The 22,582-nt window shown below is 41.2% G+C and overlaps 1 protein-coding gene across 1 annotated transcript in view; it reads left to right on the plus strand.

Annotated features, from left to right (window-relative positions):
* The window catches only part of Arhgap20 (Rho GTPase activating protein 20), a 74,126-nt gene extending 55,313 nt beyond the window's left edge, over window positions 1-18,813 (plus strand). Inside the window, exons 10-15 of the mRNA XM_076925183.1 lie at window positions 4,595-4,773; window positions 5,837-5,998; window positions 9,152-9,261; window positions 11,403-11,592; window positions 12,625-12,736; window positions 13,611-18,813. Of these exons, the coding sequence (XP_076781298.1) occupies window positions 4,595-4,773; window positions 5,837-5,998; window positions 9,152-9,261; window positions 11,403-11,592; window positions 12,625-12,736; window positions 13,611-15,448 (2,591 nt within the window). The 3' untranslated portion in view covers window positions 15,449-18,813. The remainder of the gene's footprint in view (window positions 1-4,594; window positions 4,774-5,836; window positions 5,999-9,151; window positions 9,262-11,402; window positions 11,593-12,624; window positions 12,737-13,610) is intronic.
* Window positions 18,814-22,582: the final 3,769 nt, after the last annotated feature.

Here is a 22,582-nt window from a genome sequence, read left to right on the forward strand (position 1 = left end):
GATGTATGAGAAGCAGTCTCCACAAAGTTCTTATTGTTAGAGTTTATAATCGAGCACAATGTCGGTAGATGAGAAGAGTTGAATTTTGGGGAAAAGATATAGCATTTTGCTTATTTAGGATTTGAAGTTCTTGATCGAATCATAGAAATTGGATGCAGGTATTACTTATTGTCTATGATGAAGCTTACCTCAAAACATTTCACATAGCTAAGTGTAAGTAAATACTGATGCCATTATAAAAAATGCAATTTAATTGTGCATATTTCTCTCTTGTGTGGCATTTGTAGAATTTTATTAGATTCTTCTTTTGAAAGCTACCTCTTAGCATTTCAAGTCAATCACCTCAACCACATAGTGACATAGATTTTGAAATGTGGAAATTTCCTTTGTTCTACATCAAAAGTTAGTGAGGAAAGAAAGAAAGAGTAATAGGAGAGAGAGAGAGAGAGAGAGAGAGAGAGAGAGAGAGAGAGAGAGAGAGAGAGAAAAATGATAAAATTGTAAGAATTGTTTCCAGAATGGCTTTACTGTAATAGTTTTATATCTTATATCTTACAATTTTAGAGTAGAGCCAGGTGCAGTGGTACACATCTATAATCCCAGCACTCTAGATTCTGAGGCAGGAGAATTACAAGTTAAGAATGTTACAGTAAAGCTAGATGGTGGTGGCACATGCCTGTAATATCAGCACTCAGGAGGCAGAGGCAGGTGGATCTCTGAGACACCGTGTCAAATGAATAAAACACTACTCAGTCTTCACTCTTCACCCTCTATCACATCTGTATCAGCCTAGCAGCCTGACCTAGACAGTTTCAGCATATAGTGTAATATATTGAATTTGCCTGTATTTGCTAAGTGCACATGATGTATCTCTTAGATCCACAAAACTCAAATTTATGAATTGCTTAGTCCCAGGAAGTAGCTAGTTTACATGCCTGTCATGTAGAAAATAATATCTGATTTGTCAAGGAGATAACAAAAGAAGATAATTTCTTTTTGATAATATTTTATGCTGCCTGGTTAAAAAATAAGCCATAATTAGTTGCAGAAAATTCCTTATCTACATTTCTGAGAGAGGCCTCCTCTAGTTAAGAAAAATATCTCCTTCTCATGAAACTGAGGTCAAAGTGTTAAGAATTGAAGTCTAGGGGCAGGAGAGATGGCTCAGCAGTTAAGAGCACTGGCTGCTCTTCCAGAGGACCCAAGTTCAATTTCCAGCACCCACATTACAGTTCACAACTGTCTGTAACTCCAATTCCAAGAGATCTGATGACACTCTCACACAGACATAGATGCAGGCCAAACACCAAGGCACATAAAAATAAATACATCTTTTTTTTAAATTAAGGAAAGAAGTCTAGCCTAGACTATATTCATAAAATTATGTTGTCCTGCCACCCAAAAGGAGTAGGGGTTGGTTAAAACTGGCTTTAAACACCTAAATTATGAAACCTTACAAATTTTAAGCTTCTTATATTGAGTTCATATTATGAAAGAATCTTTAAATTTTAATCTTAAAGCAGTAAAAAGACAAAAAGACAAAACACTAAAGTAAAAACGTAGTTGAAAATATTTAAAGATTAAAAGTTTCTCTAGATCTAGAAAAAAGTTCCTGAAATTTACCCTTGGGGATAATAGTCTCCAATGAGCGCCGTCTACTGTATTGGAAGGTTCCAGATATAAAAATTAAAATTATTCACACACAGTACCTAAAAAGGTCACTCCCAGCAAGCCTTTGTTCCTTCAAGCAGATCATTACCCCTACTGTGTCTCTTACCTGTAGCCTGTGTAACACCTAAAAGGTCACCTGTGTCACTAGACTGTGAGAACATGCATCCTGAGGCTTTGCTCAGTGTCTGACAAGGCAGAAGGTCAGTAAAGATGAAATGTCATGGTTACATCTGGAGTGAGACCCCGGGTGAGCAGAAGTGTGGTCTGAACCACATCTGCAGGCCGCTGTCCCACGGCTTCACAGACCCAGGGCTAGACTGAAGGCGAATTGAACTTCCTAGAAGATGGTAGGATGCAGAACACCCCTTCGTACCCTGTCAATCTACTGTTCCCCATACAAATGTGCTACTCTAGGGGACAATACTTAGTTGTATGGCCAGAAGAGAATTTCAACTTAAAGCTTTTAGGTTAACAACTGTTATTCTTTATCCATAAAGTTGTATGAATTAATCTTTTTAGTATTAAGTTTTGTCATGTAAACATGGAAAGAATCTAGGAAGGCCAAATTTACACTCAGTTTACTATGTATTTACCCTGTGGTTTTGGTTATTACAATTATTAATTATTATTAGTAGTAACATTGGCAATTACATCTTTTGCATCAGCTTTTGCCATTTAAAAAGAAAGAAGTAGGGCTGGAGAGATGGCTCAGCAGTTAAAAGCACTGACTGCTCTTCCTGAGGTCTTGAGTTCAATTCCCAGCAACCACATGGTGGCTCACAACCATCTGTAATGGGATCTGATGCCCTCTTCTGGTGGGACTGAAAACAGCTATAGTATAGTTATATGCATAAAATAAATGAATAATTCTTAAAACATAAAAAGAAGTATGCATTGAAATGCTGCAAAAAAAAAAAAAAAAAAAAAAAAAAAAAAGCATCAATCTGTTTTTCCTCAGCCCCGGAGAAGCTGACATCTCACACTAATGCACAACAAACAGCATGACTGTCACTAAAGTATTTAGGTACATGACTCAATTTTGACTTTATCCTCCCTTTACATTCATCAGGATAGCTGGGTATGAAACTCGGTGGTAGAACATTCTTACATGTGTGAAAGCTAAAACCAAATATGACAAGTTTGTAAAAATAGATTTAAGATGTACAAACCAGACAAAAATTGGCATTCAGTCTTTACGGATATTTGCATGGCCTGGTGGGCAAATCCCTTCCTGGATCTAAGGAAGGATTGGCCCCCTTTCCTGCTTTGTTCTGTTTGGAAGTTAGGTCACAGCAGGAAGGAAGTACTATATTTGAGCAGAGTGACGATCATCTTTCATGGCTGCACACTTAGGGACAGCTGTCAAACCCGTGGGAAATGGGTTCAAAGAGATGTGCATCATGGTACCATGATGGCTTTAACCCACAACCATGCCCCTAGGTAAATACTTTTTAAAAATTAGCCTAGTAATCCTTTCAACTAGGCCTTTTGACAGATAGGTAACGTCTTGTTCTATTTAAAGTTAAGAAAATGGGAAGATCTAAATGGATGTGGGAAGCTGAAGTTTAAGTAGGCTCCTGACTCCACTGTCAAGAGAACGTGGCACCTCCTTGTGTTTTTTGCTTACGGGAGCATCAGGAAGTATGAGCGATGGTTCATGGTCAAGATGCTGTCGAGTAACACATTGCTCATTCACGTAACAACGTAACATCCCACCATTTGGCTCAAGCAGATTATTTTGAAGAAAGAGCTTCTGTTGAGTTACTTTATAACGAAGTGATTGATACAAGGGATTCTTTGAAATGTGAATTTGGTACTGCTGACCATGTCAACAAAACATCATAGCTGAGTAGAAAGGCTATGTGGCAGTGTTTAATGTCCAGTCCCCTGAACACTCCCGGGAGACAGGCAGTTTCTGGGCATTAAGGCTCTTCAAACCTCAGTTCTGCTGAATCGTCATCAAGTGGTTTCGAATCTGCATCACGAGTGCTTGCTTTAGGTATTAGGCAGAGATGTGAGCTCCTTTTGCCAGTGACACTGTGGCTTGCTCACCCTGCTTTTTCTCCTGTCTGGTAACCCCCTTTACCTTTACCTGCTGTGGCTCCCTCTGTCTTAGTTCCCGAGATCTTTCAGCCAGTCTGTACAGGTCTCTTTCCAGATGTCTCCACCCTACCACCCTGGGCCTTGGAGGGTCTCATCGGTCTACAACATGCTGCCTTAAACACACCTTTTAAATTACATATTGAAAAAGATACATTGAAGATTTTGCAGTTACCAAGAAGGGGAACAAAAAGTAAGATGCCAGCTTCCTGTCTCTGTTCCCGTCCAATGAGACACCAGAACACAAAGCATTCTTTTTTTCTAGAAAAAACAAAAGTAACCCCTCTTCCTTCTCCCTCATTTCTCTTCTATCGTGCCCTCCTCTCCCCCACCTTCTTTTACTCCCTTTTCAACGGCAACCTAATTCACTCTTCCACTTTTTATATGTCTCTCCCTCTTTTAAATTCACAGCATGTGTTGACGTGAAGGACTATCTGCTTCAAGTTGTTATAGTTTAATGAGAAAAGAATGCTTGTTGTACAGTGTTAGGGCTGGAGCTCAGGGCCTGGTGTGAGGCAGGCAGGTGCCCTACAACTGAACATCACCTCCTAGGAAATGTAACCTCTTCCCTATGTTTTAAATCTTAAAGGCAAGACTCAAGTCAGCAAGCAGTGCAGTGACTTACCCCAGAAAGGCGTAGAAGAAACCAAACACCTTAATCTTCCTTAACTTGCCAGATATTTACAATAGACTTTTGTAGCTAGCATTGTTGTTAATGAGGGACCTCCATCTGCACTTCTCTGAGATCTTGTCATAAATAAACTGGAACTCTAGAAATGGGGCTGAATGCGTCACAAGTCTCCATCCTGGTCTTGCTTCTTAGATTCCGGCCAGAAGACATTTAAAAGGAGGCGCTCTATCATCAACTGGGCTTTTTGGCGGGGTTCTAGCACACACCTGGACAACCTGCCCATGTCGCCAACATCCCCTATGCCAGGACAGCTCTTTGGAGTTTCTTTACCAGATATTTGTGAGAACGACAATCTGCCAAAGCCTATCTTGGTGAGTTATTCGGGTCTGTAAAAGAACAAGAATGGGAAAGGCCATTAGTGAAGGGAACATGCTGCAGGGTAAATGTGTCCCCACAGTGGAAAGATTATAAACACCCCCAGATTTAAGCTGAGAACCTCTATCCTTACTTCAAAACCTAAAAGTCAGATTTCATCACTGCAGAATCTTCAGGGAACTGTAGTAAGAAGAGACAATCCAGTTGACCCACTCAAACAAATTAGTGTACTATGTCATCAGACAATCCCCAGATCCAGTCTTCAATTCTGCTGTTCTGAAAGCCTTGTCTGATTGTGTTTTAAGCCTTTAAAAAACTAGTCTCTTTAAATCTTACATATTTAAGCATCAAGAGTTAGTTGTTTGTACACAGAATGTGACAAAAAATAACTGCTGAGTTCATACTGTCTCACTGATAAAATGTCCACTAAGCAGGATTTGTTCCCTGTCCAGTATCCCCACAAGCAGTCTGTCCCAGTGCATGCTGGGAGGGACCTCACTCTGTTGTATATCTGTAAATGCCAGGCACTGTGGCAGATGTTTTATTATCTTGTTTATCCTCCACAGGAAAGTCCGTGGGTACTTATCATCACCCTTACTTTATGAATTTAAAAGTAAAGCACAGACCATAACTCAGATTGTACAGGAAATCAGGGGCACACCTGGTTTCTAGAGCTTCTGGATCACTTGTCTCCACACACCATTGTCTTCTGTCTACTGAATTCAGAGGACGTATAGATAGAAAGCAAAATTGGAGAATACTGAAACTCTCTTCTATGGAGTTTTAAGATTACACTCCTGTTACCTATATACTCAGCAGGCTATACAATAAATCTTGTGATCATACTTTTTCTTGGACCAGGTCCTACACCTCCATGGCCTCTGGTGATAACTACTTTATGTTCTAAAAATGTCATCTGAATTTTTCTAACCATCCATGCCCCTCCAACCCTTCAGTGTATACACCCTGGCCTTCTGACAGACTCAGAAGGCCAGCACCTGCTCCTGTACTGGCGTGTGTAAAGTACAATTTTACTTTATTCCCTTTGCTTCCTCATAGGATATGCTTTCCTTTCTTAACCAAAAAGGCCCCCTCACAAAAGGCATCTTCAGGCAGTCAGCCAACATGAAGTCTTGCAGAGAGCTAAAGGAGAAACTGAATTCTGGAATTGAAGTCCACCTTGACTGTGAATCCATCTTTGTGATAGCATCTGTGTTGAAGGTAGGGAGAGCTTTCCCACTGTGGACCCCATCCTTTAACTCCAGGTGCAAAATCCATTCCATTTATTTCTGTGTGCAAAGAACCGTGATATCATTTAGAATCAATATCTAAAACAAAACCAACCAAACAAAAACGTTTCATGAAGCAACATTGGACTTCGAAGGCTACACCACTAATGTGACACAAACATCAGCTCATGGTCACTCTTACCACGCCAGACATAAAAGCAAACTTGAGTTAAACTGTGTATCACCATCAGAACACACAGACAGTGTTTTACCAAAGCAAACATCCTGCTTTCCGGAGTTCCTCACTCTCGAAGACGTTTTCAAATCCAAACAAGAAGTTTGTGTTTGCCATAATATGGAAAAGAGTCACTGATGCCACCTAAAATCCTATCTGTTCCCTGCACTCTGTTCTAGAGGCAGAGCAGGGATGGCGGGGCCTTCTGCCACCGTTAGAAAGTTCCAACCTTGTCTCTTCGCTGTATTCTTAGAAATGTCCTATGATTTTGGAAAACAAACAAGAAGTGAGTTGTGGGCAGAGCTTTTGAGCATAGTGACAGTCTCTGCAGACTTGCCCAGACTTTATTTCTCAAAGGGTTTATAGTACACTGAGCCAGGGGTAGACAAGGCACCAGTCTCATCTGAGGACCTGAAGCTAAGGAAAATATGGTGGGCAGGGCTTGTCTTCCCCTACCCCAGTGATTGGCTGCAGATAGAGTCGACACCATGATTTGTAAGAACTCATGTGTTTCTTAATGGGCTGTGTCTCAACTCTGCTATGGGCTTTGGCAGAGACAAATACCACTCCAGAGAATGAGCCAGGGCCATCCGATCTGTTGTGCAGGTTTTAATTACTCCTCAATGCAGGATATACCATACAGATACATAGTAAGCTGACCGGGTAGCTATGTCACATACAAACACATACCATCAGCTTTGCCTCATCTCAGAGATCCGTCTCACAGAGGGTCTTGCTCTCCTTAATTTAGGCAGGCACAGCCCATGTTATAGAAACATTCCCTTGCTGTCTACTTCACAGTACCATGCTTCTTAAAATTCTCTGCTAAATTATTGAGATTGTTCCAAAGAAGCATGGCCTTAACTGAGTCGCTCTCCAGTCTGTGCAAAAGCAAGCAAAAGGAAAAAGCACCCGAATGATTGAAGACTCTGGCTAAATGGGCTCCATATAACTGAAGTCTTCTCACTGTGTAACTCTGGTTTTATTCCCATTTATTTCATTTGCTTTTAGGGAGAAAGATAAAGCTTGAGGCCTCATTTCCTTTATTTCATACATAGCCTTCTTTAGAAAATAGTCTGAAGTCATTTAAATATTTCTTTCTTTCTTTCTTTTTTTTTTTTTTTTTTTTTTTTTTACTTACCTAGTTTTGCTTCAATACAACTTTAGCTCTCCAAACTGTGACTGGTCAGAAATTGCTCAGGACAGTATGATCTGGCCCTTCCTCCCTCCAGGGAAGCTCATCAGTCCAGAGACTCATCCCACATGACCCAGAAAGTCCGGTCAGCTTGGGCTCTGATGTTGAAGGGAAGAATTTCATTGAGTACTGCAAGTAATTGTAATTCCGAGTGGGCTCTCCGCCTCCTCAGCTGGGACGGTTGCATTTCATAACCTGTGGTTCCAGCTCTGGGAAGGGTGCACTTCCAGGAGAAGTTATCACTAACCCACTTTTGAAATAACAGATTTCACCCCTGGTAACTCTGCCTGGTAATGTGTGCTGCAGCTGCACCTGATCTGGAATTATGAACAGCAGATTCGGCTTTGGTGGGGATATATCTGGGTCACAAGTGTAGACACTTGTGCATTTATGATTGAATAACAAAATCAGAGAACGGTAGAAGCAGCCAACCTTTCTTACCTCCCCCCCCCCAAAAAAAAAAGTGAAGAAGAGGAGAAAAAATAGGCAACACAGCTTCAGAGGTTTTTAATTATTTTAACATCTGGTTATGGCCGACAGTCCTCCCTGGTCCTTTATTAACTGTCCATGTGACACTTTGTAACAGTTCAGTAATAGCCTCTACTGTGCCGACCTACACTTTACGTTGCCATATATGCCAACGGGGCAAGGGCCTGTCCCCGCCCCAGTGGAACCCAAGAAGTAAGAATTCTACAGAATTTACTGATTTTTCTTACCTTAATATATTACCACAGCTTCTGTAATATAGAAGCATAAGGTTCCACACTGGCTCTTATAAGTGGCAGAGAGAGTGACCACAACTTTAAAATGCCGGATTTTAGACTTCCACCTGTCTCTGTGGCATAAGCAGGTACTTGTGAAGGTAGCCAGCCATGTCACTGAGTTCTCCCTGTCTAATATTGACTGGGTGGGGATGAGACTGTGAACTTGGCCTGGTTGTGCTGTTCCGAAAGGGACACAGACAGGTGTCCAAGAACCAGTGCCCACTGCTCTAAAATGAGGACCAAATTCAGTTCATCTTTTAAGTAAACACCTGTGATTATATCCCGTTTATGCCATAGTCATGTTTTTCTACACCCATCTCCACTTGTGGTCTTAGCAGAAAAGATAACATGAATATGTGCATTTAGTATACACGAGGCACACGATGTTAGGCCTGCCTAGTTCCCAGAACCCATCTATTACATGTTTTCTTCCCTTGAATACATAAGCCCCTTCTTTTCATGGGGAATACAAGAACAACCAAGTACCTTGAGGTCATTGTGCACCAACACTGGAAAATGATGTTCTAAGGTCATAACCACTTGCTTGGTTCATTTCTATATCCCAGATACATCCAGCGTACATAGCACATGGAGGGCTTGGATGAATGATTGCCACATTACAAAGCTCATAGATAACTGGGTACATTTCCTTGAACTTGCTATTTCAAAGAAAGGAGGAGGAAGGATTTGAGGTGGCAGACTGCCAGGTCCCATCATATTAGCTTGCCAAAATGTCTACAGGCCAGAAGCTCCAGCAGAATAGGGTGCCTTTTTAAATTTGTTTCAACAGTAGTCCAGATTTGATTATCCATGTTGGTCCTTAGAAAAATGTCAACTCATGCATGGCTTCCATTCATACAACTCAGTGGAGAATTGATAGGGCTCTTTTTAAAAACACATAATTTGCATAAGAATGATTCAAATATTTGGGTTTTTTCCCCCTTCATCTAGGATTTTCTGAGAAACATCCCAGAAAGTATTTTTTCATCAGATCTGTATGATCACTGGGTCTGTGTAATGGATCAAGGAAATGATGAAGAAAAAATAAATATAATTCAAAGGTAATGATTCAAGTATGAAATATACCTTAAAATACTCATTTAAGCTTTTCTCTTAATATATCAGTATATCAGTTGTCTTTCTCTGATTTTACAATGTGTGTGTGTGTGTGTGTGTGTGTGTGTGTGTACATAACTTACAGAAGTTACTTCTCTCCTTCCACTATGCAGGTTCTAGGAATCAAACTCAGGCTGCCAGGCTAGCCAGCAACAGTCCCTAAAGTTGCTTTTCGTTTCCTTATCCTCTTTCTCAGTACTGGGGATCAAACCTGGGGCCCTGTGCATGTCAGGCGAGCAGTTTACCACTGAGCCATACCCCAAACCTTTTCTCCCCAATCTTACTTTAACATGAAATAATTACATTCTACACCTCTACCTCTATTTATCTGTATCTGATAGGAGCTGAAATTCATTAGCCCACTGGATGCTGGGTCTTCCTGTAGGGGAAGCATCTACCCCCACTAGATGACTCTGTGTCTTCATTGGTGACTAGAGCCATGCAGAGAATATGACCTATCCCCTTCTCTCCAGGAAGCCTGGTAGATATGTGAGATGATGCTGCTGATAACAGTAGAAAACCATTGCTATAAAAAGTATTTGTTGAGTTTGAGAGGAAAGGAGATTTGCAGAGTCTCAGGCCTCATAATAAAGAAAGTAATGCTCAACCCAAGTGCGGTGGCTCATACCTGTAACCTCAGCACTCAGGAGACTGATGCAGGATTATTACTACCAAGTGTAATATCAGCCTTGTCTACAGTGTAAAATAAAAAACAACTACAAAGAACCTGCAGTATTTAAAGGAATCCAGTGAGATTCCATGTAGAATTCATCTCCTCGTGTTCCTATTTCCTACATTGTAAAAGAATATGTAGTGTGCATGAGTGAGCATTATAAAAATGAAATATTCTGGTTTATGAACATCTTGGATCCCAAATATCACTTGTTTAGTTTTAATATGAAATTATGACACTTAAGCAAAAGCGCTTGTCTATTTAGTTTGCATGTATCCATTTATAACAGTACCAGTAAGATGGTCCATACAACCCCCTCAACAACAGATTTCAGAAACCCCAGCTTTTAGTAACTGAGTCAGATGTGCTGATGGGAATGTACAGATAGATACAGAGTGGGCTCTTCTTGTAGGCCAAGGATGCCGACCAGTCAGCTGCCCTTCACTTAGACAGAAGTTATTCCCATAAGCAAGTACCGGATGTGCTGCTGTCAGTTGCTCGCTACAGAAGCAGCCCAAAGGCTTAGCACCCTGACAGAATGGATGACCTGAAAGCCTGTGCTAGATGCTTCATTTCCTACAGAAAACAGCCAAATCATCTTTTGGTTGATTTCAGGGTCTTTGATCTGGAGTCACTGTCAGCAGCCCATTGTACTGAAGAAGGGCTTCTGCTATTTGTGCAATGGGTGTCAGAGTACCTTATTCCTAAAGTTGTAGGTTCTTATATAAAAAGTCACACACACACACACAGAGAGAGAGAGAGAGAGAGAGAGAGAGAGAGAGAGAGAGAGAGAGAGAAATGGAGATGTTCTGGGTGGTAGTAAAAGTAATTTTGGGTGAGTAATCATTTAAAACTCTATCACTTACATAAAAAGTGGGAAACACAAGGGAAATGATGCAGGTTTGACTGACATATGAGAATGAGTGACAAAGAAGACAGATCTGGGGCACAACTGCCTTTGGAACCTGGGTGGGAAGAGAGCCCAGCTCCCAAACCTGGAAGTCTTCATGACTGAGACCTGAGTACTCACCAAGAAAGAGCACTCCCGCCTTGCCGCTCAAAGTAAAGACATACTTTAATCTTGCAAGGAAGCCTCTTGTGGGTTTGCTTGAGAATATTAGAAAATGCTGCAGGAGTTGCTTGAGTTAAAAAAAAAAATATGTCAGACTGCTTTCCTTGGAAGCAGGCAACGTGCTTTACGCATCCTTCTACATTGTCAGTGAGTTATGAAGACAATGAGAGCTGCAAAAAATGACTGCCAGTGCATGCTGCCCACCAGCTATTACTCTTGTACATCTGCACTGTGCTCCTGGTTTGCCTGTTTGGTTTGCATGGTTTCCCATGCAGGTGAAGTGAGGGGTGCTTGTCTTTACAAGTTTCTTAATAAAACGTCCTGCATTTTTCTGTCTTTAGGCTATTAGATCAGCTTCCCAGAGCCAATGTTGTTTTCCTAAGGTATCTGTTTGGGGTATTACACAACATTGAACAACATTCCTTATCTAATCAGATGACTGCATTTAACTTAGCAGTGTGTATCGCTCCAAGCATTCTTTGGCCTCCTGCTTCCTCCAGTCCAGAGCTAGAAAATGAATTTACAAAAAAGGTAATGACATGTTTTCATTCTTATGCCCTGAGCCCTCACTCCCCATTTTGATACATTTGAAATTCACAGTATTCTTAAACACAGTTTCTTAGGTGGGCTAAAGTAGTCTTCCTTATGCAGGTTTATTGACCATTCTGTCCTGGTAGATTATGGCAAGTTGATATCAAATAGAGGGAGAAGGAAAAAAATATATCAGTTGTAAATTAGATTTTCCTTCTCAGGAGGCTGAACAAGTGCCATGAAAGCATCTTAAAAACGAAGGCCTTTGAGTTCAAACATGCCTAAGTTCAATTCTCAGCACCAACATTTGCCAGATACACAGCCCTGAGAGAAGTTCCTTACAGTGATTCCTTTTCCAATGATACAGTAGAGACTGAGATCCCACCCTTGTAGTCCCTGGCTGTTGATCAGGGATTTGAGGCACCAGTTCCCTTCCTTCTCACCATTTCTCAGCTGCTGAGGCAGAGAAACCATTGGTCAATTCTTACTCATCTCAGTGGCAGCACAGAGAACTTATAAAGGCACCTCTCCTCATATGCACCTTAGAGTGTGTAGTAGGGAGCCATGCCAAGACTATTCAGAGATTTCCCAGGTTGCTTTCTTCCTATCCCTCCCCTTCTTTCTGGACCCCTAGAGGAGCCTTCTTTCAAAATTACAACAGCCTGCCCTTTACACAAGACATCCTTGTATGAGTCCTTATTACAGATATTTGATAAACTTGACTAACAGAGTATGTTTCTGCTCCCAAAACACCCTATGGAGAATGCTTGATGCCCTGGTCAGCGCTGGTGATCTAAATCATTAGTGTTACACCAGTGCCACAGATAAGTGTTATCTGCTGACCCAGATTCAGTTGTGTTCCCAGACTGCTCCCTATAGTATTAGCAGTTGGCGTGGGGCTTTTGTATCCCTTCATATACTTTTCCCTATTCTTTTTCATTTTGTGGTTAAGATTAAGATGTATATATGAAATGCAATGTCATGAACAGATTCTGTGGATGATAATGCTTGAATTCTCTCCATTCGGCACAGGTTTCTCTTCTTATACAATTTCTAATTGAAAACTGCTGTAGGGTATTTGGAGAAGAAATCACTTCTCTCTTGGGGGAGCTTTCTGAGAGAAGCAACAGAGAACACACCCCAGGTACTGTGAAGAACTGGGTATCTGTCTGTGAAGATGACGAGGCTGGTTGTCCCAGAGCCTGTGACCCAGTTTGAAACAACTAGCATCTTTGAGGTTGGGGGTGGGGGAGGGTTCTGAATTCACAGACATACTACCTGGATACTATAACTTCCTTACTTCCAATTACTACTATGCTGCCTTCAGTCCATAATTCTGTGCCAGCATGCATCAGTGTTTCATCTATGAAATATAAATAATGTGTAATCTTTACAATAATCGTAAGAGTCAAACAAAGCAATAGCCTAACTTAAAATAGCTTTATAATATAAATTTATAAATTTATAATACAACATATCCATGCTAGAAGACAGATTCTTACTCAGAACCCAGGTCAGCTTGACACCAGTTCATTTATTTTTCATCATTTCTTCATTTTATGACATAGCCCTTGCTTTGAGAAACCCTTACCTTAACAAGTCACTCCACTAGAAATGGGAGGGGGGGCGGGGGGGGGGGGACAGGGAATCTACAAGATTTCCATCTTGGGCAGTAACATTTGGGAAGATGAAAAGACTCCCAAGGTGGCTTGGTGAGGGAAGGGGCTAACCCCACCCACGATCAGGCATGACAACAGGAGTTTAGTTCCCTGTTGCTGAGAACCAACATGGTAGAAGGAAAGAACCAATTTCAGCAAATATTCCTCTGACCTCCTTCCACAAGCATTGGCTTACATGTGTCCCTCCACACACAAACTCTTTAAACTCTTTTAAGGTTTCTCTCTGTCTCGGGGGTAGGAGTTTGAACTCTAGTCATAAAAATGGCAAAGAAGCAGCATGGCTTGCCTTAAAGGCTGGATCTTTAAGAGTGTTAACCATGAATTAATTTCTGCCCACAGATATGTCTTGCTTCCAAATGAACGACTCCTCCTATGACAGCTTAGAGAACGAGCTCAATGAGGATGCTGACGCCCCCTGCAGTGACCTGGTCAAAACACTTGGCCAGGGCAGCAGGAGCATGGACTCTGTCTTAACCCTCAGCGACTATGACCTTGAACAGCCTGAGGTAGAAGGCCTTTTAACCCTGAGCAACTTTGACTTAGATCAGTGTAAAGACGATCACATTCAAATAAAACAACCTCTGGAGCCCAAGCCAGTGAATGTTTTCGTAGCATATAGGAAGGTTTCAATGGGAGAGCATGCTAGGGCCCCAGCTGGCCCGGACACACCCAGCTGCCTGCCTGCAACTGCAGCAGATGCCCCTAAGGTCCTGCGGCGGCACCGGCGCTCCTCGGAACCCAGCATTGAGTGTCTAGACACCAAGCTTTCCTATCTCCGGGAGTTTTACCAGAAAAAGCTACGTAAGTCCAGCTGCGATGCTGTACTCTCTAGAAAGGATGAAGATTACCTGAAGCAGACCCAGCCTCAGAAGAAAGGGGATAAGGTGTGTTTTAAACAGAGTTCAGTGACAGGCACTGATGTCAGCAAGAGAAACACTGCTAATGAAAACATTAGGAAGAAAAGCTTGGCTGGTCATGAAGGAAATCAAGTGACACCTTTCACTAAGTCCAAGCCAGTGGCCATTTCTGTGGCATCTTATAGCCATTCGTCCTCCCAAGACCATTCCAGGAAGCAGCCCTTTGGTGAGGATACATGCAGGGTCTCCCCACCACACATAGCAGACGCCCAGAGGAGCTCCCGGGTACGTCATCGGCGCTGTTCAGAGCCCAGCATAGATGACCAGAACTACAAGCTGTCCTATCTCAGGGGGATCTATTCAAAGAAACAAAATAAAACTAGCTGTGAGGCTGGCCTCTTACATGGAGAAGAGGATTATCTCAAACGGCATAAGTCTTTGCAAATCGAGGGGCAAAAGCTCATTAATCAGAGTTTGGTTATGGGCATTGAGGTGGGCAAGAGCAGCGGCATGCACCAAAGCACTGAGAAGGTTTTGCCCCCAAGACTAAACCTTTGCCCAAGGGCTAGCTATTCAAGCTTATCCTCCCCAGGCACATCCCCATCTGGCTCCTCTGTAAGCTCCCAGGACAGCGCTTTCTCTCAGATCTCTGAACACTCTGTGTTTACGCCCACCGAAACTTCCTCTCCAATAGATTGCACTTTCCAGGCTCAGAGAAAACAGGAAGAGCTTTCTCCAGACTTTGACAGTCCCAGCCTCATTTCTGGAATGCCTGGTCCCTCCACGGGGCAGGCCAGCAGCCACCTAGCTTATTTAAGAAAGGGTACCACAGAGCAGCCGTCGCAAATGCATTCTGTAACTCTTCACCCCAGTGCATGGTTGAGAAGTGGTTTGGTCACTTTAAAAAACTGGTCCCTCAAAAAGAAAACAAAAGCAGCCAGACCAGAAGACAGGAAAGTCTGTTCCCTAAAAGAACCTCTGGAGTTACCGTCATGTGCTTCTGGTACCCCAGAGGCTGACTCTCTACAAGAGAGTCTGGATGACATACACCTACGGGTAGATGAAAGACCTGAACAGACAGCCTGTGGGTTCAGTTCTTATGCCTGTCAGGACTCAGAGCAACACACCAGCTCTCCATTCAGCCTGGCAGAAAGCAGACTCAAGCCTTGTTTGAAGTTGCACGAGGGAGAAGAGAGTGTAGGGCAGTACCCTTGTGATAACCTTTGGGAAGGAGCCTCTTCAAGTCTGGAGACTACAGAGGATGTGGCCAACCCAGGTGCAGAACCTCGACAGTTTGCAATGACGGGGACAGACATTTAACCAAAGACCGTTACCTACAATAAGAACCTGATATCAAAATAATCTTATGTCTTTAAGAACAAGAACTGGGCCAATAAAAACACAGACAGTAATTAGATAACCCCGTTCATAAGACACCTGGGGTAGGTAGCACAAGGACAATCATTGCTAATATGGCAGTTTCTTTGTTGAGATTATGTGGCAAAACTTTGTTGAGACGTTTCATGATCTAAAGTTTTGAAAAGGTTTTCCTATTAAAACATGGGTTAAGTCCTTTTCTGAGCTTCTTGGATACTGACAGAAGGGTAGAGGAAGGAAGTGTCCGTTGTAGACGATGCCTGCTCATGTCAGCAGTCTGAGAGTTCAGGTGTCTTGAGAGGACCAGAGTACCTTAAATGCAGCATCAGTGACCCATAGAGGGGAGTGGCAGAGAGAAACCATCTTTATACTATGGAATAAGTAGGCAAGAAAAGGGGCCACTGAGCTGCTCAGAAAAGCATGTACTAAGGAAATCATGTAAAAACCTGTCCCTGACCCAAGTCAGTGGCCATTTCTGTGGCTGTTCTTAGTCACGTATCTTCACTGGGTCATTTTAAGGACCAGCTAATTGAAAAAGGCAGAGTAGAGAGAACTAGTGGGTAAAGGGCCATGGGTGCTGGGACGGCATAGCCTGTAATCAGGCAGCTGGTTGGGTTTTGTGGTGGTTTTTCTATTAGGGTTGAGCGCATTCACATACATCTTTCAGAAATGAAGATACAAAGACAATGAAGGAAGTGTTTGCCCCTTTTAGTGTCCTTCCCACAATCCCTGTGCAACAAACCTGTGTTCCGGGAATGTAACTTATCCCTACATAAAGGAACCTGCGGACAGCACATGCTCTCGTAGTGCAGAAGAATGGCCACATAAGAACTAGAGAAACTAATCTCGAGGTCAGTTTCCCTGGCTGACTTTAGAGAAACAAGAGATGCTGGTGTTGGTAGCAATGTTCATTCGATTGTATCTTGCTGATATCAGTCTGCAAATGTGTGCAGAGATGTATTCAGATCAGGAAGCTGGGTCCTGCAATACAGGATATCACAGAAAATGGCCACTGGCCACTTAATGGCCAGTTACTGTGTGAAACTTCTCTCTGTAAGTCACACTGTTCTCATTTTGGAAAATGGCAGTTTCCTGCAACAGCACACCCTTCTTGGTTCCACAAGCAGTATTTATTAATATGGCATCTCTGTGGAAAATGTTTCTCTGTAGCCCCTGCTTGTTTGATTATAGTCAGTCAAGAGGAGAAAGGGGACAGCTATTAATTATTCTTTCGTTCTACAGATTGTTATTGATTAGAGATTGGCAGACTATAAGAGATTATTGAGTAGACCACACCACGAAGTTGCCATTGGGCTGTCTCTGATGGCCACTGCCTTTGGATTTAATTGCTGAAGTTCTCTACTTTTTCCAAATAACTTTTAGTTGATAAATATTAAAGTTTAGACCCTGGCAGTTTATCATGGACCTTTGTCCTCTCTCTTTACCTTCAAGGCTACATCAGTAGGTCTCCTTCCCCAGCCAGAATGAAATGGAAGGATACACCCTGAAACAGATGCACATCTTCCTTCATTTGAGACACTCACCTATTAGAAGTTTCCTAGAGTCTATGTGATCTCTTGAATCCCTGTATAAAAAAATACACTCAAAAACTAGCTTATTCCAAATTATTATTCCCACCAGTCACCAGGAAACTCATGGCAGATGTCCCCTTCTCCTAAACATCACATTGTAGGATAAGGATAAGGACTTATCTCAGTATTAAATATTGAAGTGCCACCTACCTCTCAGGCATAGCCTGTTCTCCCTAATCATAATTAATTTTAAAACTCTGTGTCCAATGAGCTCCTACATGACACTCGGCAGTCCCAACAAGATGTAACCAACTACTTGCATACGAAGACTCCTCCATATCTATATGTATCTTTTGTGGTGTAGGTGTATAAAGTTGGCAGGTCAACTCTTCCCTTTAGAGCATACTACTGTCAGAACTGCAAGATGTGAATGAAGATCTTATGGCTTAGATTATCTCTCTGTAAGAAATGTCTCCTAAACAAAATAAAGTGTCCTGGCTTTTCTTCCCTCTGTTCCCACCCCCACCCCCTTTCATAATGGCCAGTAAAAAGTCATCCACCCATTTTGAAGCATAGAAGAAAATAGTTGGTAAGGTTCTCCACCAAGCAGTATGACTCTGTTTCTTTAGATGCTCCCAGGATACTTAATGTGAATAGTCTGTTAATATTGCTGTAAAGTATTGTATGAAGACAGACATGTCATTTTATTAGACTCCATCAATCTATAATATATTAGACTGATTCTTTATCTCAAATGCTATGAGTTTGTATAATATATCTTGACAAATTTTATTACCGTGTTATGTAACAAATGTGTATTTTTGTACCTTGCAGAAACTGCTGCTAACTTTTAAATTGTTTGGTTTTCAAGGCACTGAAAATGGACATGTACACAGTCCATGCTGTCAAATAAAATGCCACCCTGCAGTTAACAGTCCCACAGAGATATACTGACTTCGGAGAGTTCTTTCACTCGGCGAGCCTGAACTCCCTTTGAGTTGACCATTTCATACATAATGAGCTGTGGCCTTAAGTTTTTACTCATAGTTTTTCTAGGGGGAAAAGGAATGAAATTGTTCTTCCTTTTTATATTTTTAAATCTCATTTACCATACAAGTTATGTTTTATACCTAACAGTCCCCCTTTTGTCAGAAATTGTGTTTTTCCATTGTATTACTGGAGTGATGCAGACTAGTTTGTCCACACACCAAAAAAAAAAAAAAAAAAAAAAAAAAAAAAAAAAACAGCTCACTTTGTGTATATGAGATTTTCTTTCACATTTAGGTCATTCTGACAAAAGAACCAAGTTGACTTTAAACACATACCAGGATATCTGTTCTTTGGGGTAATCTGTGTTGTATGACAGTTTCTCATGCCATGACTGTATCTCTGACTTCTTGAGGTTTATCGAGTAATCTCTGTATCAATTTAACCACTGTTTCAAAGGGATTCAGAACCTAGAAAAACTAGATTTGCTCCAGCTAGGTAGAAAGGACAAATTCACTTTCACAAGTGTTACTAATGTAGTGTATTTTTACAATGTACACACACACACACAATTCTCTCCAAAATTTAGAGAAACAAATTTACTTTTAATGAGGACTCAATCTAATGTTAATAAGTATCTTCTTTATAGTCTACTTAGCAGGTCATAACACTGAATCAGAAGGTTTTAATTTGTCAACCCAAGAACAAGCTTCTTCTGTTTTTTTGTTTTTTTTTTTAATTACTCCCAGTAAGTTTTATACTGTGAATAATAAATTTGGGTAAAGCGTTTGCTTCAGTTTCTTTCATTTTGGTCATGAGGTCTTCTCAAAAGCAAAGTTTCCTATGAAAGTAAGAACCACCCCCCCCCCCAGGTTTCTGCTGCCTGCCCTGAGTGCTGCTCTGTCTCTGAGCTAACTTCATGTTACATTGCTACTTTTTTCCTTTTTAAATACAGTAAATACCCTGAGCTTCAACTTTGTACAGTTTGAATTGTTCTGGTAGAATTGGAAGAAGACTCTAAGGTATAATTTGCAAACTTTGGTTTTAAAATCTGTTTACCCATCCCCCACACACCCCACACTATTAGTACTATTAGACTATTGTTCTTTGTGTCCCTGTTAGATAACATCAGGACACATAAACATTTTTTAGATGACATCTTAAGTGTCTTTAGTATTTTTATTTGTTGAAGTAAAAGTAGTGTTTAGATTTTTACCTCACATAGTAAATACAAAATGCAGGTTTGTGGACATTAAGATTTAAATAGTATTTGTTTTATCTGTGCTTTGGATTAACTTAAATTTAGAAATTATCTTTGCAGTCTCTTGTATAAGAACTGAATAAATTGGCTAAAACTTTCTGAAATAATCTGTTACTCGGAGAAAATGTGTACTATAAAGACTTATTCCTTCTCTACCAGATCACAGGGACTGGATTGTTGCTGCCTAGAATTTTCAAGTATAAAGGGAATATTTTATATCTTTACCCCCAAAATGAAATGACTGAGCCTACAATATCAAAATATACAAATGCTGAGGCCATTCCTGCTGGGATAGCACATCAAGTGTGATAGGCAGGCCTTCAGTGAGTCAACTCAAAAAACAGAATCACAAAGATCTCAACAGTCAAGACTTCAGGTAAGGTCATCAATTAGTAACCATCTCCATGAGATTAGTATACAAGAAGAGTCAGAATTGAAAAAAGTCAAGTCTTATCTATTAGAAAAAGTTAAAAATAGAGATCAGCCTTAATGGAATTTTCTCCACAAATACAAAAAAAAAAAAAAAAAAAAAAAAAAAAAAAACAAAAAAACAAAAAACAAAAAACAAAAAAAAAACAAAAAACAAAAAAACCAGCCAAGCCCATAGCACACCTTATACCTGTGCCAGGGTCAGCAGTAGCTACCTGCACCCAGGGCTGTGTAAATGCAGTGTGTGCAGAAAGAATAGAATGAGCTGCAGAGACTGAGACAATTATGATAAACAAGAATGAACTGAGATTCTCCACAAATATCCTAAGGTTACTTGAGGGGCACTACCCTCACCTTGCCTCAGACCACACTAGTGAACTGAGATGAAAGCAGTCTCCTGGTATCCATGCATTGGAATGGGATAAAACAATTTATTCAAAGAGATTATAGCAGAAAAGTCCACAAACCTGGACAGAAAATGGGTAGTCAAACAAGAATTTATAATCCCATCTAAACATAACCAGAGTGCCACTCCTCAGTAAATCATAGTCAATGTGGCAAAACTACCAAGCAAAGAATGTTTATTGCCATAAGAAGAAAATTTCCTCATGTTTACTATGAAATTATCTGTTTTCAATGATAAAAACATGGGATGATGTATTTTGAACCCTCGAAGTATTGGTTTACCCAATATCCATTGGCATACCCAGCAAAAGCATTTAAAATAACTAGAGAAATAAGAACATCTTGAGATAAGTACAAAGAAAGGCAACTCAGTTCAAGCTAGTAACAAAGAAAAGACTTAGAAGAAACTACACACAAAGGTGTCACCCACCAGAACACAAATAATATTTCATGAAAGAAATGAGCAAAGAAAATTTAAGAAGTAATACTGTGGGGAGCCGACAGAAGGCAGCTATCATCCTTGCAGCCATCTTGAGCCATATACACTGACAAGAGAGTTGTTAACAACAGCCTACAACAGCTGAGCACACTCTGATAACATCTTGTTTTAGATACCCAGGATCTTCCCTTGGGTGTGTTAGACTCAAAGGTGTGATTTAGAGATAAGACCTAAGGGCTTGACTTCAGGGTGTGACTTAGAGGCGTGGCTTAGAAGTGAGATATATAAAAGGCAAGAGGCAGACAGGCAATTATTAGTTACTAGGCACTTGGCACTTGGAGGAAGAACTTGGAATTAGACAATAGGCACTTGAGACTCAAGACAGGCAACTAGGATTAGACACTTGTACTTGGAAGAGTACTTAAGACTTGAGACTGGAGGCACTAGGAACTAGGGACTAGGATCTCAAGACTTGGGACTTAGACTAAGAAGAGAGACTGAAGAATAAATGGGATTGAATCACACTCTGTCTGGTCTCCATTCCTCACATCCGTCCTCACTTTCTCTCTTGCTGAACCCTGACCCGAGGACCAGAGCAGCTTGGGGCAGTGCAGGCTAACAAGTTAGCCCTCAAGGCTTTTGGCAGTGTGGGTTCCAACATTGATAGAGTGGTCCCCAACATTTTGGCCCCCAAATGTGGGGTAGAGCAGTTCTCAACATTTTTGGTGCCCAACATGGGGCAGCTCAGGTCGCAACCTAATTCAAGTCCAACAGAGTATACCAGAAAATCCCTAATACCCCTACAAAAATGAAACAAACAAAGACAGTAAAGAGAAATATCAAACTCAATAATGGCATTAAATGCAAATAGCCTCTTCATCATTTAAAGAGTACAGACTGGCTGGAATCAGAAGCACACTACTTTAATTCTCTTACAGAATTAAAGGCCGCCGGGCAGTGGTGGTGCATACCTTTAATCTCAGCACTTGGGAAGCAGAAATAGGCAGATTTCTGAGTTCGAGGCCAGCCTGGTCTACAGAGTGAGTTCCATGACAGCCAGGGCTATACAGAGAAATCCTGTCTCAAAAAAAAAAAAAAAAAAAAAAAAAAAACACCACAAAACCAATGAATTAAAGGCCTTATTTGAGGTGGGGGTGAGAGTTGAAACATGGAAATCAACTAATCAAACTGAAGAGCTCCAAACTCCGGAGACCCTTCCTCAAGTCTTAGGACATTGCGGCCACCCAAAAATCACAAGAAACCATACCTGGATGCAATCAGCAGAGGTTTATTAGGGAAGGAGCCGGCAGTCAAAAAGACAAGCTCTTTAGCTCCAAGAGCAGGGTTTTGGCCCTGAGTGGTGGGTTAAAGGGTCTTTTATAGCATGGGGTGGGGGGAGGAAGGCATTTTCGTGCGCTTACACATGAATGGTTGCATTTTCGAGCACTTACACATGATTGGTTGTTTTACAAATTTTGAACATAGCACTGGGAAGACCAAGGGAGGGGTAACCAAGAACAGTGGAACATTTCAGAGAATCTAGCCCAAATGATCTAGAGTCATGTGAGATCACTCTGCACACTCATTCTTCTCAAAAATGTGGTTTTCACCATGCTATTGTGTCCTATCCTGCCATTTCAGATTACTATCTTTACTTTTTCCGGCTATAGGGCTATAGCCCCACCTAGGTGGTAGCATCTTTATCTATAGTCAGGAATGCCTTCCTGCCTTGGGCGAGGCTTGGGGAATGTAATCCAGCAAGTGTCCTTCACCTGGAATGTGAAGGCCTGAAATCTTATTTTCAGTTCCGAGTTCTGTAAGGCGAAAAATCTACACATATTTCATAAAATGGCCTTTATAATTTTTCACTCTACAAAACAAATGGGAAACAAAAACAAACTTGAATAACTTCTCAAATCTGATACACTTGAAACTCAAACAACTCTGTGACGGTTTGAATATACTTATTCCATGGGGAGTGGCACTATTAGGAGATGTTGCCTTGTTGGAGGAAGTGTGTCACT

The sequence above is a fragment of the Arvicanthis niloticus genome, chromosome 26 (genome assembly GCF_011762505.2).
Source record: "Arvicanthis niloticus isolate mArvNil1 chromosome 26, mArvNil1.pat.X, whole genome shotgun sequence".
Lineage (NCBI taxonomy): Eukaryota > Metazoa > Chordata > Mammalia > Rodentia > Muridae > Arvicanthis > Arvicanthis niloticus.